The sequence below is a fragment of the Maniola hyperantus genome, chromosome 9 (genome assembly GCF_902806685.2).
Source record: "Maniola hyperantus chromosome 9, iAphHyp1.2, whole genome shotgun sequence".
Taxonomy (NCBI): domain Eukaryota; kingdom Metazoa; phylum Arthropoda; class Insecta; order Lepidoptera; family Nymphalidae; genus Maniola; species Maniola hyperantus.
The window spans coordinates 605177-619903 of NC_048544.1; the positions used below are offsets into that span (position 1 = coordinate 605177).

Genomic DNA, 14727 nt, shown 5'->3' on the forward strand with positions numbered 1-14727 from the left:
CAAAAATGATGTAAAAATAAAATAAATATTGTAATAGGAGATATAATTGGAATTAACGTATTAGACAATAAAGGCTTTTTTATTTTTTTTTATTTTATTTATTTATTACTGATATTAGTCTGACTGACTTTAGTGTAAACATTTGACTACACCCATGTTCTCCGTCGTGGCAGGTGACGAAGGGAGGCGCGCTGACTCTGGTGTCGCTGTGGAAATCGCAGTTCGACGACTCGGAGGAGACCACCGACAACGAGTGGAAACAGGAGCAGTTGCAGGTAAACGCGGCTTATACCAACACCATCATTATCTAGATCTAGACCTCGCGCTCAGTACCAATGTTTTTTTTGGGTTCCGTACCTCAAAAGGAAAAACTGAACCGTTATAGGATCACTTTGTTGTCTGTGTCTGTCAAGAAACCTACAGGGTACTTCCCGTTGACCTAGAATCATGAAAGGAGATCGCCCGTGAACGGGCCCTCTTTTGTGGCGTCGTGTCATAACTTAAATTAATTTTTTTTTAAATGTGTTATTTTTTTACGATTATGTTTTATAACGACTTTTTTTCACTCTATTATTGAAAATATCCACAATTACAGTTAGAATCGTAAACATGCATTTATTTCGAAGAAGTATTAATTAAATATAACCTCAATATCAGCAATATAAAATATAAGATTTCTTTATAACCAGGGTGAATAAATAGAAATCGTTTGCAGAATATAAAGAGTTAATTATTTGTCTACAAAATAAAATTAAAACCATGGTGACACAACAATTATATTAGGGGGGGCCCAAAGCTCCTAAGAAAATGGGCAATCTCTTTTGGCAGGTAGGTAGATCTTATAGCTGACATTTGGGGAAAAATCTGAAAACCGTGAATTTAGGGTTAGATCACACAAAAAAAAATTAAATTGTGGTCATGAACTAATAATTAGTATTTTCAATTTTCTAAGTAAGATAACTATATCAAGTGGGGTATCATATGAAAGGTCTTCGCCTGTGCATTCTAAAACAGATTTTTATTTATTTTTATGTATCATAGTTTTGAATTCTCCTGCAAAATGTCGAAGAAATACAACTGTAGTACGGAACCCTCATTGCGCGAGCCTGACTCGCACTTGGCCGGTTTTTTTTTAAAGTATATTAGCCAAGTTAATTATTGCTGACTATCATTCCCCTTTCCCCTCCAATTAAGCGTAAAGCTTGTGCTAGGAGTAGGTACGACAATAGTGCAACGGGTGGGATTTGAACCGGCGACCTTTCGGTTTTCAGTCCACTCCTCTACCCGTTGAGCTATTGAGGCTCTGTTAAAGTTTACTTCTGAACATTTTACGAAAAAACGCGTTAGGATTCTACGCCAATGTGGCTTGATTATTAGGTCCATGTAGATAATTTTAGAATCATCATGTATTTTAAAATTATACTTCATATATTATTAAATTTTTGCTCAAAATATTGTTACCTATTAGATTTAGCTAGTGTTAGCTACCACTGCCTTAGTATTTATAACTAAATGAATTTAGATTTCTTAGCCTAGACTTTTTATATTTGTTACTAGATTTAATGGCGCCGATTCTGTTGTCTTTCTCTAAACTAAATTTAGAGTATCCGCATCTTTTTCTTTTAATATTGCTAAAAAGGACAGAACATGAATTTTACCGCTATAACTTGTAGTGCACGCTACAAATTTAAACAATAGGTTCGCGACTGGCAGCTTAAGTCACGAGGTTTGACAGCTCTAAATTAAATTTAAAACTGTCTAACTGTGTCCGTCCTTTTCATATTACATTAGTAAGAAGAGGATGCGAATACTCTAAAGTTTAGTTGTGCTCAGAATCAGTACCACTAGTCTTATTGTAATTTTATATAGAAAACAAAAACAATACTCTCTTAAATATATTATAATATTGATGTTTTAATGCTATATCTACAAAATCATATAATATCTTATACTCAAATGTGATATATCTCTAAGTTTTCATGTTATTTTTATTATATTTTTTATTGTATTTTCTCCATTATGTTGTAAATAAAGCTTTTTCTTATGTTTTCTTAATATCTTTTCTTTTCTTTCATAATTTTTTTATTTCACTAAAAAAATTGTCCTTAACCCATAAGGCTGTCGTTCCACCAAGAATACGTAGCGAGGAATGTGTGTAAAACCCAGCAATAGAATCGCTTCAGTGACATAGCTTAGCTTATCTAGTGACAAAATCTGTCTAATCCTGTTGTATCAGTAGGTACCCTTATTATAAATGCGAAAGTGTGTTTGTTTGTTGGTTTGTTGGTTTTTCCTTCAATCACGTCGCAACAGTGCAACGGATTGACGTGATTTTTCACATGGGTATAGATAAAGACCTGGAGAGCGACATAGGCTACTTTTATCCCGGAAAATCAAAGAGTTCCCACGGGATTTTTAAAAACTTAATTCCACGCGGATGAAGTCGCGGGCATCAGCTAGTCTAAAGGAAAAGGTGACTGACTGACTGACTGACAGCTAGATTATACAGAACAAGCTGACTGACTGATACAGCTCAAACTACTGGACGGATCGGGCTGAAATTTGGCATGCAGATAGCTATTATGACGTAGGCATCCGCTAAGAAAGGATTTTTGAAGATTCAACCCTTAAGGGGGTGAAGTAGGGGTTTGAAATTTGTGTAGTCCAGTCCATAAGCTAGTAATACATATAAAGCAAAATGTTTACTAAAATTTGGAGAAGTTCTGCAAGAAATGCTGAACTTACTTCAACTTTCCAACGGAAAAACTTGCTGTGTGCAAGTGACTTGTCAGAGCTGACTTAGGCAAGTTTAATTGCTAACTAGTAACTAGCTGCCGGCGAACTTCGTACCGCCTAACAGTCGATTCAAATTTTTAAAATTTTTCTCTCCGTAAGAACCATCTTCGTACTTCAAGGAATATTATAAATAAAGAATTAGCGAAATCGGTTCAGCTGTTCTCGAGATTTGCGATCATCAACACATTTAGTGATTCATTTTTATATTATAGAGATGGACACTTGGCCTTTAAGAAAATGAAGATACAAGTATATTTGATAGGTGTCCTCATACATGCTTGGTGGAAACGCAGCCTAATCCTATGCAAATTCTAACACATTGAGAATGGATTTTATATTACAGCTACTCTATGTAGCTAATATAAAATCGTTTTAAGTTTTCAATTCAAAGCTATGTTTTCAAATAATTTTAACCCGCTTTAAAACTAATAGCTGTCACAGTACGCGCCAGAAAGTAATGTACATCGACCTTTAGAAGGAGATAGCAGATTTGTAGAACCTTGTCTCTGTCGTTGAATATAAGTGATAGAGACAACGCTCTACAAAGCCGAAATCTCATTCTAATGGCCGATGTACATTACTTTTTCCCGGGTGCTGTACTTTTTTAACCGCCACTAATCTGGCGAACAGCTAAATACACTTGTCTTATATGGGTACCTAATACAGTGCGACAAGGCTATCTTGGCGCGTGGCGAAAATTGGAACTAACGTTACCGTCAAGTGTTCCCTTTGTTCTTGTTTGAATATTCTAAGTCTTTGTTCTCCAACAGCGCCCCCCTGTCAATGTCATTCAAGTGCCAAGAGAGCCTTGTCGCACTGTACCTACAGCAAATATTGTAAAAAAAAACTATGTTAAAGTTAACGCATGATATCTGTTAGCTTACAGACCGTTCAATATAACTTGTCCCCTGCTGTCATGTTGGCACCATTGCTTTCTTTGCTTTATTCCTTAGAGCTTAGGGTTTATTATTGTTTGATTTGCAATGGTGCCAATATAACGTAAGGGGAAAAGTTATAGTGAACGGTCTGTAGTGTGAGAATTTCGGAAAGAGATGACGCTTTCGCAGGGCGTTGTCTGTCGATGAGACCGACGAAACGTCACATAGGTATGAGTGACAAAGACGATGCTCTACGAAGCATAAATCTTTCTGAAGAAAGAGATTCATGCTTCGTAGAGCATCGAACTTTAATTCGATGTGCAATATTTACTGCTGGTACCCATGCAAAGTTTGACAGGATGGAAACTAATATAGGGTTGTTTCCTTTTCTAATTATATTGGTATGAAAGAGATACGAATACCCTGAAACGTTGTTGGCATCGGAAGTATACGAAAGGTCGAGATGGCAATCGGGGAGGGAACGCCCCGCACACCCCAGTGCGGGTGACGTTTGGGTGCACAAGGCGTCCCCTGCCTCGATTGCCATCTCTGGACTCTAGATCATCTGTCATGGACTAGGTAGTAAAATAGCATTTATTAGGTGGTGCCATGTAATCAAATCAGAAATGAAGATCCGGTTACTCTAGTTCCCCTGAACTGGCGCCTGGAAGTCCCTTCAAGAGACCTGTCCAGCCGTGTATCTGTTGATAATGTGATAATGATGATGATGATGGTGCAGCCACAGATTGTGCCTTGTGTCCACAGTCGCCGGAGCACCGCAACACGCGGCCGGCCACGTCGGGCGTGTCGAGCTGCAGCAACGCGCCGCGCACGCAGCTACCGCTGACGCACACGCAGCAGACGCAACAGACGCAGCACTCTCCGCCACGCGCGCCGCCCACCGTGCATTTAGAAAATGAGGTGAGAATGAATCAATAAAAAATTTGTGCTCGCTTCGCTTGCATTATTGATTTTTTTTGTGAAAGTTCTTTCTTATACTCTTTTCAAAAAATTCCGTTGAACATTTGCCCTTTAAAAAAGAGAAACTCCTGGCTCTTCTCAGCAAATTTTTCTTTCCGAGGTGGTAATAGAATCTTGACATGTCATAAGAGCAACAAATTATTTTAATTGGTTTTTTTTTTAGTTTTGTAAAAAGATCATCCCTATGAAAAGATTTTTGCCCCGTTTAGCTGTACCCATACATTTGAACATTGTACAGGTAGAAAAGCCAGAGAAGACTGACAAAACAGAAATAGTGGATAAGCCACCGCCGAAGAGCACAAAATGCTGCCTGCACAACGTGGGCATCGACGCGTTCCCTCGCCTGCAGCCCGCCCTGCCGCGCTGTTGGACCCTGCCCGCCATAGGTGAGCGCTACACACGAGGGGTCTCGTTATACTTGACCTTTGATCGAAGTGACACTTGGCGTTCAAGCGTGACTCTTAGCGTGGAACCCGCTTTTTAACGCCAAGACAACATCAACAAGATATTGACAAAGAGTTTTAAAACAAAGCTATTAAGGTCCATTTTACTTTAACGCTTAATCTTTTACTAAGGGCCCTGGCTCCAGTACTAGAATGTTGATGTAAAGCTGACCAATCGCCATGCTTTCCCCACAGGCAGCAGAGTGAGAGAGCTGCGACCGCCTCTACTGCAGCAGGCGTCGTTCGACGACGGGTCGGGCGGCGCGCTGCGGTACCGGCTCGACGTGATGCGCGGCGTGGCTGCGCGTGCGCACGGCCCCTCTCCCCCGCCACAGCGACAGCGCGCTCATAGTGCCCCCGTGAGTATACTGCCCGAGTGTACCCCCCCCCCCATTATAAGACGCCCTAAGCACGTCTTTAACGACACCCCGACGATCAAATCATGACCCACAATGCACCCTATCTCCCCGATTTCTACAACCCATTAGCCTCTCCCTCGCCACAGCGACAGCACGCTCATAGTGCACCCGTGAGTATACTGCTCAAGGAAGTAACCCCTCTCCCATAATAAGACGCCCTAAGCACGTCTTTAACGACACTCCGACGATCATGACCCATAGATTTCTACAACCCATTAGCCTCTCCCTCGCCACAGCGACAGCATGCTCATAGTGCACCCGTGAGTATACTGCCCAAGGAAGTACCCCCCTCCCCCCCATTATAAGACGCCCTAAGCACGTCTTTAACGACACCCCGACGATCAAATCATGACCCACAATGCACCCTATCTCCCCGATTTCTACAACCCATTAGCCTCTCCCTCGCCACAGCGACAGCACGCTCATAGTGCACCCGTGAGTATACTGCTCAAGGAAGTAACCCCTCTCCCATAATAAGACGCCCTAAGCACGTCTTAACGACACTCCGACGATCATGACCCATAGATTTCTACAACCCATTAGCCTCTCCCTCGCCACAGCGACAGCATGCTCATAGTGCACCCGTGAGTATACTGCCCAAGGAAGTACCCCCCTCCCCCCATTATAAGACGCCCTAAGCACGTCTTTAACGACACCCCGACGATTAAATCATGACCCACAATGCACCCTATCTCCCCGATTTCTACAACCCATTAGCCTCTCCCTCGCCACAGCGACAGCACGCTCATAGTGCACCCGTGAGTATACTGCTCAAGGAAGTAACCCCTCTCCCATAATAAGACGCCCTAAGCACGTCTTTAACGACACTCCGACGATCATGACCCATAGATTTCTACAACCCATTAGCCTCTCCCTCGCCACAGCGACAGCATGCTCATAGTGCACCCGTGAGTATACTGCCCAAGGAAGTACCCCCCCCCCCCCCCCTTATAAGACGCCCTAAGCACGTCTTTGACGACACCCCGACGATTAAATCATGACCCACAATGCACCCTATCTCCCCGATTTCTACAACCCATTAGCCTCTCCCTCGCCACAGCGACAGCACGCTCATAGTGCACCCGTGGGTATACTGCTCAAGGAAGTAACCCCTCTCCCATAATAAGACGCCCTAAGCACGTCTTTAACGACACTCCGACGATCATGACCCATAGATTTCTACAACCCATTAGCCTCTCCCTCGCCACAGCGACAGCACGCTCATAGTGCACCCGTGAGTATACTGCTCAAGGAAGTAACCCCTCTCCCATAATAAGACGCCCTAAGCACGTCTTTAACGACACTCCGACGATCATGACCCATAGATTTCTACAACCCATTAGCCTCTCCCTCGCCACAGCGACAGCATGCTCATAGTGCACCCGTGAGTATACTGCCCAAGGAAGTAACCCCCCCCCCCTTATAAGACGCCCTAAGCACGTCTTTAACGACACCCCGACGATTAAATCATGACCCACAATGCACCCTATCTCCCCGATTTCTACAACCCATTAGCCTCTCCCTCGCCACAGCGACAGCACGCTCATAGTGCACCCGTGAGTATACTGCTCAAGGAAGTAACCCCTCTCCCATAATAAGACGCCCTAAGCACGTCTTTAACGACACTCCGACGATCATGACCCATAGATTTCTACAACCCATTAGCCTCTCCCTCGCCACAGCGACAGCACGCTCATAGTGCACCCGTGAGTATACTGCTCAAGGAAGTAACCCCTCTCCCATAATAAGACGCCCTAAGCACGTCTTTAACGACACTCCGACGATCATGACCCATAGATTTCTACAACCCATTAGCCTCTCCCTCGCCACAGCGACAGCATGCTCATAGTGCACCCGTGAGTATACTGCCCAAGGAAGTACCCCCCTCCCCCCCATTATAAGACGCCCTAAGCACGTCTTTAACGACACCCCGACGATTAAATCATGACCCACAATGCACCCTATCTCCCCGATTTCTACAACCCATTAGCCTCTCCCTCGCCACAGCGACAGCACGCTCATAGTGCACCCGTGAGTATACTGCTCAAGGAAGTAACTCCTCTCCCATAATAAGACGCCCTAAGCACGTCTTTAACGACACTCCGACGATCATGACCCATAGATTTCTACAACCCATTAGTCTCAACATCATCGCAGGAAGCGCCCGTAGGAAGATATTACACCCCTACACCCTCCCCTACATACCCCCCCCCCCCCCCTCCCGATCTCTCCAACCATTATTTCTTCAGGCTCAAGGGCGTACCAACTCGTCATGAGTTTTTGAAAGTATTAATTTTTGTTTCCAGAGTATATCCCGGTCGTCGAACAGCGGCTCCCCCCCTCCAGCGCCAAAGCCTCCCCCTGAAAGTACGGTGTCCAGTCGACTAGAGATACGAGTGCGGCCGCCTGACTCCGCCTCACCCATGCACTCAGCAATGCAAGCAGGTACAGGTTGTTGTAGAGTCTACTATTTATTATATCCTGTACCCGTAGTACAAGATTTTACGTCTCACCAAACCAAACCAAATTCGAGAGTCGAAATACTTCCGCGTTACAGTAAAATGGACCTAAACAGCCTTGAAATGAAGTCAAATATTCAATGCCACTGATTTTAATTTCGCAATGTTTCCGCTTGGAGCGCTGGCTGTAGATGTGTAGACAAACTTGAGCTTTAAAACAAGGCATTTACGATCCAGTTTACTGTAAGGCGGAAGTATTTCGACTCTCGAATTTGGTTTGGTTTGGTGAGACGTAAAATCTTGTACTACGGGTACTGATATATACAGGCTGTAATTAGAAGGCTGGCAAAAACTTAGCGCTATTATTATATCCTACCTAAACACAATCCAACACCAAGGACCATTTGCCTTATATTTGTGTTAGTTATTTAATATTTTTCAAACCCCAAATGTATAGCGTGCAAAGCACGACCCCACGGCACCTAACTACGCAACGTTCGTTGACCTCTAGCGTCAGTTACATGTTTTATTTTCAATACAAAGTCAAGACTGATTATGCATCTTCTAGGCAAGCGCGCTCCATGTTAGGGTGCATCATGACTTGCCACCAAGTCTGATTGCAGACAAGCGCTATAAAAAAAAAACATTGCGAGCTTTTAAAAATGTATGTTTTTTTTGTGTTTGTTTATGTATCAACTGGCTTATGCTCGCGATTTCGATTTCGATTTAAAACCCCTATTTCATCCCCTTGGGGGTTGAATTTTCAAAAAAATCCTTTCTTAGCGGATGCTTGCGTCATCTACGTGCCAAATTTCATCCCGATCCGTGTAGTAATTTGAGCTGCGCGTTGATAGATCAACCCTCCACCACCCATGGCCCCACCAACCTCGCGTTTATATGAGCCGAAACGCGGGAGGGCGCCCGTTCGGTACTTGCTCGGTGGCTCTTTCCCGGGGCGCCTTCTTGACTCCCTACAAATTTTTTCTTTCCTGTCCTTGTCCCTAATTGGTCTTTCTCCCCTTTCTGGGGCAGACGTACACAATACGCAGATCCCCGCGTGCCCCGCGGTCCGGATCCTTCCTCAAACACCCACTGGTCCACGATCACGGTCCGAGCTGTTCCGCCTCTTGTGCCAGTGGTGCGCGAACTCCCGTAGCTTGCCGAAGTTTTCCGCCGAAGCAACGAGGTCCTGGTAGTAAACCGGACCCTCCTCCTCGCGAACAATCCCGTCCAGCAGGGCGCACCGGAGGTCCTCGTACAGCGCACACTCCCACAAGACGTGGTGGAGGTCTTCCTCCGCCAGTCCGCACAAGCAACCACCACTCTCCACGAGGCACATTGATAGATCAGTCGGTCAGTCAGTCACCTTTTCCTTTTATATATTGCAGTGAAGATCCACTCGGTGGTGAGTGGCGCGGGCGAGCTGCGCCTCAACCACGAAGACGCGTCTGTGTACTACGACGCGACCGAGCACCAGAGAGACAAACGGTAACTTATTTTTTAACTAGCTTATGCTCGCGACTTCGTCCGCGTGGACTACAAAATTTTAAAACCCTATTTCACCCCCTTAGGAGTTGAATTTTCAAAAATCCTTTCTTAGCGGATGCCTACGTCATAATAGCTATCTGCATGCCAAATTTCAGCCCGATGCGTTAAGTAGTTTGAGCTGTGCGTTGATAGATCAGTCAGTCAGTCAGTCAGTCAGTCAGTCACCTTTTCCTTTATACTATATATAGCTCATTTATATATATACTATACTATATATAGCTCGATTACCACTGACTCACTCACTCACTCACTCACTCACTGACTCATTGACATAATTGTTCTCCTAGAAAGAGACAGAAAATGATATAATAATGTATGGGAGATATGTTCAGGAGTGGGATGCGAGTAGGGAAAAATTATGACATTTCAGAAAAACAAGATGGCGGCCGACGTGACTTTTGTAACTTTTTCGTTTTCCAACCGATTTTGTTTAAACTTGCAGCTCTTGCAGATATTAGCAAACGATTTTTAGAAAAAGTGGAAAAAATTGGAAAAACAAGATGGCGGCCGAGATTTTCAAAAAATTTCCTCCTGTAAAATTTTGTATGAAACTTTTTTTTTCACTTACGGTTTCATATAGAAGACAAATTTTCCTTTTGGGCAACATATGGAGAGAGCTGATGATTGAGGGTTTCGGAGACGGGTGAAGGGCACGCTCAAGGTATTGAAGATAGGTGGGAGGTGCTCGACCAAATGTCATTCGAAACCTCATCCAATTGCCAAAAATTTGAAAAAAAAATTAAAATTGTGAAAAAAAGATGGCCGCCATACAAATTTCATCGGCGTCCATCTCGGAGGGTATGAAAGATGGAAGAGTAGTTTCTTGGCAAGAGATGATCAGGATCCGAAGGTCTACTCGATGACTTGAAAAAAAATTCAAAATGGCGGAATTTATTTTTTCATACAAAATTTTTTATTATTCAAAATGGCCATTATAGACCTCGAGAGCTGCTTTAGCAGCTCGAGCAGCGAGCAAAATACTAGTATATATATATATAGATGAAAATAAATCATCATCATGTGTTTGTTTCTAAGTGTCGTAATTTGTGTTAAATTAATGTATTGTGTGTGTTCCTAATAAATAAAATAAATAAAAAAAAAAAATAAAAAAAATGCCCGCGTGGAATGGTGGCAAGAATACTGGCTGCATTTCTGCGCTGGACAGTAGAGTGAGACGGAGTACAGTGTATACTGTGTAAGTGAGATCAAAAAATTAGAGCAGTACTTTTCGATTCGTGTTTTTATCGGTTTTACTCATTTCAGGTCGTCCACACGAAGTGGGGAAAAGAGCCAAAGTCCCGCCGTAGAAAGAACCCGTTTAGACGCAATACAAGACAGGTAATACAACCTTTGCTAAGCAAACAACGTACATCGGCCTTTAGAATGACATTTCGTCTTTGTAGAGCGTTGTCTCTGTCACTCATACCTATATGACGTTTTGTCGGTCTCAACGACAGGGAAAATGCTCTACAAATTTGCTATCACCTTCTAAAGGTCGATGTACATCACTTTTGTACATAATATACAGTCCCTACAGAATGAAAAACCCTTCTCACTGTTAGAGAGAGCTGTGCTCTGTAGTGCGCCGGCGACGGGTTGATCATGATGATGGTAAGTAAGTGAAACTTGTCTGTTCCAGAAGTACGTCGGCAATAAGACGCGAAGCGGGCGGCGGGGACGGCTCACAAAGCTTGAGAGATGTAAGTTCTGTTAGGAGCTCAGAAAAAGTTGTATTTTTACAGTTCTTGACAGACACGACGGACAGACCCGTCGTGTATGTCAAGAACAACCCTATAAGTTTTCTTGACAGACAGACAACGAAGTGATCCTATAAGGGTTCCTTTTCCTTTTGAGGTATGGAACCCTAAAACGTAGAGGATAGATAACTAATGTCTTCGTTCGTTCGGGGGCCTAATTAATATCCTCATTGTGAGAGGTGACCTGTGCTCAGTAGTGAGCCGGCTTGATGATGATGGGTTTTCCAGAGGTCGTCAGGCAGCGGGTCGCGGATACCGGTGGCGACCCCGGGGTCGGGGTCGGGGTCGGCGACGCCGGCGGAGCACCGGCTCGCGAAGTGCGCCTCGTGGAGCGGGGACGGACCTTTGACCCATGACCCTGCTGACCTCACGCCTGGTAAGTGGACTCTGTCTTATAAAGAAGAGTGTGGATTTGATCTGCAGCTGTCTTCTCTCTAAATTGGGTGTTTTCCTACTTTTGAATTTGATAAATATTATTACTTTATTATAAACTAGGATAAAAATATTGACGTACGCTGAAAAAAAAATTAAAATCCAACAGCATTTTAGTTTTGGATTGGGAAGGTCTTCTATCCCTTTTTTGCAAAACGAAAATTTGTATGAAACCGCACGAAGCTACTATGGCATTAGTAAGGTGTGACGTCAAAATGCTATATCGCTATCTCTGTCTAATCAGAAATATTTAAATGCTTATAACTTTTTTTATTTGATCGATTCAATTAGTTTTTTCAGTTTACGTCATTATTTTTATCCTAGTTTTGAATAAAGTAATAAAAAAATTGTAGTTAAATACCCAATTTAGTTAAGAGAAAATGGTCAGAATCGACGCAACTGTCAAGTTAAAAAGTCAAATACTGCCCAGGTACGCCGTTAAGTCGGTTAAATGTGTTTTGGTGCATTCGGTTAAAGGCCCGCAGCCCTCCGATTGTGTAAGAAAAATGAATTCATCGTTATCATAATCGTCAACAAATTCTGCCCTTTGATTGGTTGATTCGCTGTTTACATTGTTTCACGGCCAATCAAAGGGCAGAACTTGTTGACGATTACGATAACGATGAATACGTATTTCTTACACAATTGGGGGGCTGATAAGTAGTAACTCCCACCCCCTTCCCCCTCCCGAAATCGATGTCTATACTCTATTCACGGAAAAATATAGGACTCTCTCTGTTACCTAGTCCCATACAAATGATAAATGCAAAAAACTCAGTGGGCGTTAGCCATTTTGAGTCACCAACCAATCACAAACGAAACTATGTTTTCAAATTGAGTTTCGTATGTTTTTTGAAAACATGTTTGTGATTTGTTTATGACTCAAAATGGTTCACGCCCACTGAGATTTATGTCTCTATCATTTGTATGGGATTACGTAACAGAGAAAGCGCTATACTATGTAACGTTGTCTCATAGTGAACTATAAAAAGAACAAAAAATTAAATACGTAATTAATATAAACTAGCGGAACCCTTAAGTTCCTTACACCACTTATTGCGTTCGGGTCAGCACTGGCAGTGCCATCTTCCATCTAAAGCTCAGTACTACAGTGTGGTGTAGCGTACGTCAATATTCAAAAGTTACAGATTTAGTCAAAATTTATTTATCTTACCAAACTTTACTTTCTCATCCACTCCTTGCGAGCTATTTTATTTTATTTTATTTTTTCTTTATTATACTTACAAAAAAAAAAAAAAACTATCGTACAATTTTCTATTCTTACAATTTACAACATCTATTTCAATGTATTATTTCTTATTTCTTCTTTTATATCACTTTAAATTTAAAAACTGTAAACACTTTATTTTATTTTATTTATCCATTTACTCGCCAACTTTATATATTCTATGCCACTGACGTTTAGGTAATATTTAAAAGGCGGTCACTGAAAATCAGCGTTGGGGCATCTGGTACCTCAGATATTTGCTCTAGAGGTTTGTGTCTGAGGGGCCCGACGTCTCAACACAAGCTGAGTGGCCTACCTGTTCGAGGTGTTGCACTGCTGTACAGGACGATATTGCCTACACCATGTACCACCTATATACCTCGAATAAACTTTATTCTATTCTATTCTATTCTATTCTATTCTATTCTATTCTATTCTATTCTATTCTATTCTATTCTATTCTATTCTATTCTATTCTTGGTGTGGTGGGAAAGGGTAATAAAACTTCGACGATCCACGGCCCTCGTCTTTCATTTTTCTACCTGTAATGAAATGAAATGAAATGAAAATGAAATGAAAATCTTTTTTATTCGTATAAACTTTTACAAGTGCTTACGAATAGTCGGATGCATCTACCACTGGTTCGGAATGCCTTTCCTGCCGAGAAGAACCAGCAAGAAACTCGGCGGTTGCTCTTTTCAAATATTCGATATAGGTACAAAATTATGCCATGTATAAAATAGTATTTGCAGTCTTGTGCGTTGCTGGAACGAGCTGCCTGTGACGGCCTACCCCGTCACAACTAACTTCTCTCCGTGGATAGAGTATAGCTACGGCCTTGACTTCACGCGTGTTCTGATACGGGCCCGCTTCACATGAAATGGTTTGTCCGCAGCGCTGCGCAGACGGCGGCAGAACGCGAGCGACAAGTACGCGCTGGACCCCGCGCGGGAACTGAACCTGCGGTTCGCGCGGCCGCGACACCGCCCCGCGCAACCACACAACAGGTCAGTTCAGGGAGGTTTTGAAGTGAAACTTCTTTAGGCGCGTTGGGCGATTTTTGAATGTGTAAAAATTTCAAGATCGCGTTACCGACATGCTGATTTTTACATAAGCAAAATTATACACACTGGACTACACCAATTTCAAACCCCTATTTAACCCCTTTAGGGGTTGAGTTTTCAAAAATTCTTTCTTAGCGGATGCCTACGTCATAATAGCTATCTGCATGCCAAATTTCAGCCCGATCCGTCCAGTAGTTTGAGCTGTGCGTTGATAGATCAGTCAGTCAGTCAGTCAGTCACCTTTTCCTTTTATATATTTAAGATAAATATAATAAAATTTTAAAAGTAAAGTAAAATATTCTTTATTGTACACTAAAACCAAAACAATAGAACTACAACAAAGAATATATATATTCCAATAATAGAAATATAACAAAGAATGTATATATGCTAGTAAGCAAAATTAATCTTGACATCTGACAAATAAATTATATATTAAATAAACCTTTAAAAAAAGATTCAGCTGTTTTTAAAGTGAAAACTACCGTCACCTGCCTACAATTTTTGATACTACAATTAATTAGAAATTCCCAAAAACCCATCGTTATTTCATAGTACACAGCTTATGTCGTGTGTCACAGCGTCGCGAGCCGCTGCCGCAGCGCGGGCGTGGCGGGCACGTCCCCGCCGCCCGCCTCCGGCTCGTCGTCGTCCGGCTCGCCGCCCCCCGCGCCGCCCGCCGCCCCCGCGCCGCCCGCCGCGCAGAACGCCGCGCGCGCTCG

At 42.8% G+C, this 14727-nt stretch overlaps 1 protein-coding gene across 3 annotated transcripts in view; it reads left to right on the top strand.

Moving 5' to 3' along the window:
- LOC117985170 (serine/arginine repetitive matrix protein 1-like) overlaps window positions 1-14727 on the top strand; it is a 51038-nt gene that overhangs the window by 23433 nt on the left and 12878 nt on the right. For all 3 annotated transcript variants that reach the window (XM_069500837.1, XM_069500836.1, XM_069500838.1), the window contains exons 8-18: window positions 174-275; window positions 4440-4595; window positions 4894-5041; window positions 5294-5457; window positions 7824-7962; window positions 9365-9464; window positions 10788-10862; window positions 11164-11224; window positions 11510-11657; window positions 13837-13948; window positions 14587-14721. In XM_069500837.1, the coding sequence (XP_069356938.1) occupies window positions 174-275; window positions 4440-4595; window positions 4894-5041; window positions 5294-5457; window positions 7824-7962; window positions 9365-9464; window positions 10788-10862; window positions 11164-11224; window positions 11510-11657; window positions 13837-13948; window positions 14587-14721 (1340 nt within the window). The remainder of the gene's footprint in view (window positions 1-173; window positions 276-4439; window positions 4596-4893; window positions 5042-5293; window positions 5458-7823; window positions 7963-9364; window positions 9465-10787; window positions 10863-11163; window positions 11225-11509; window positions 11658-13836; window positions 13949-14586; window positions 14722-14727) is intronic.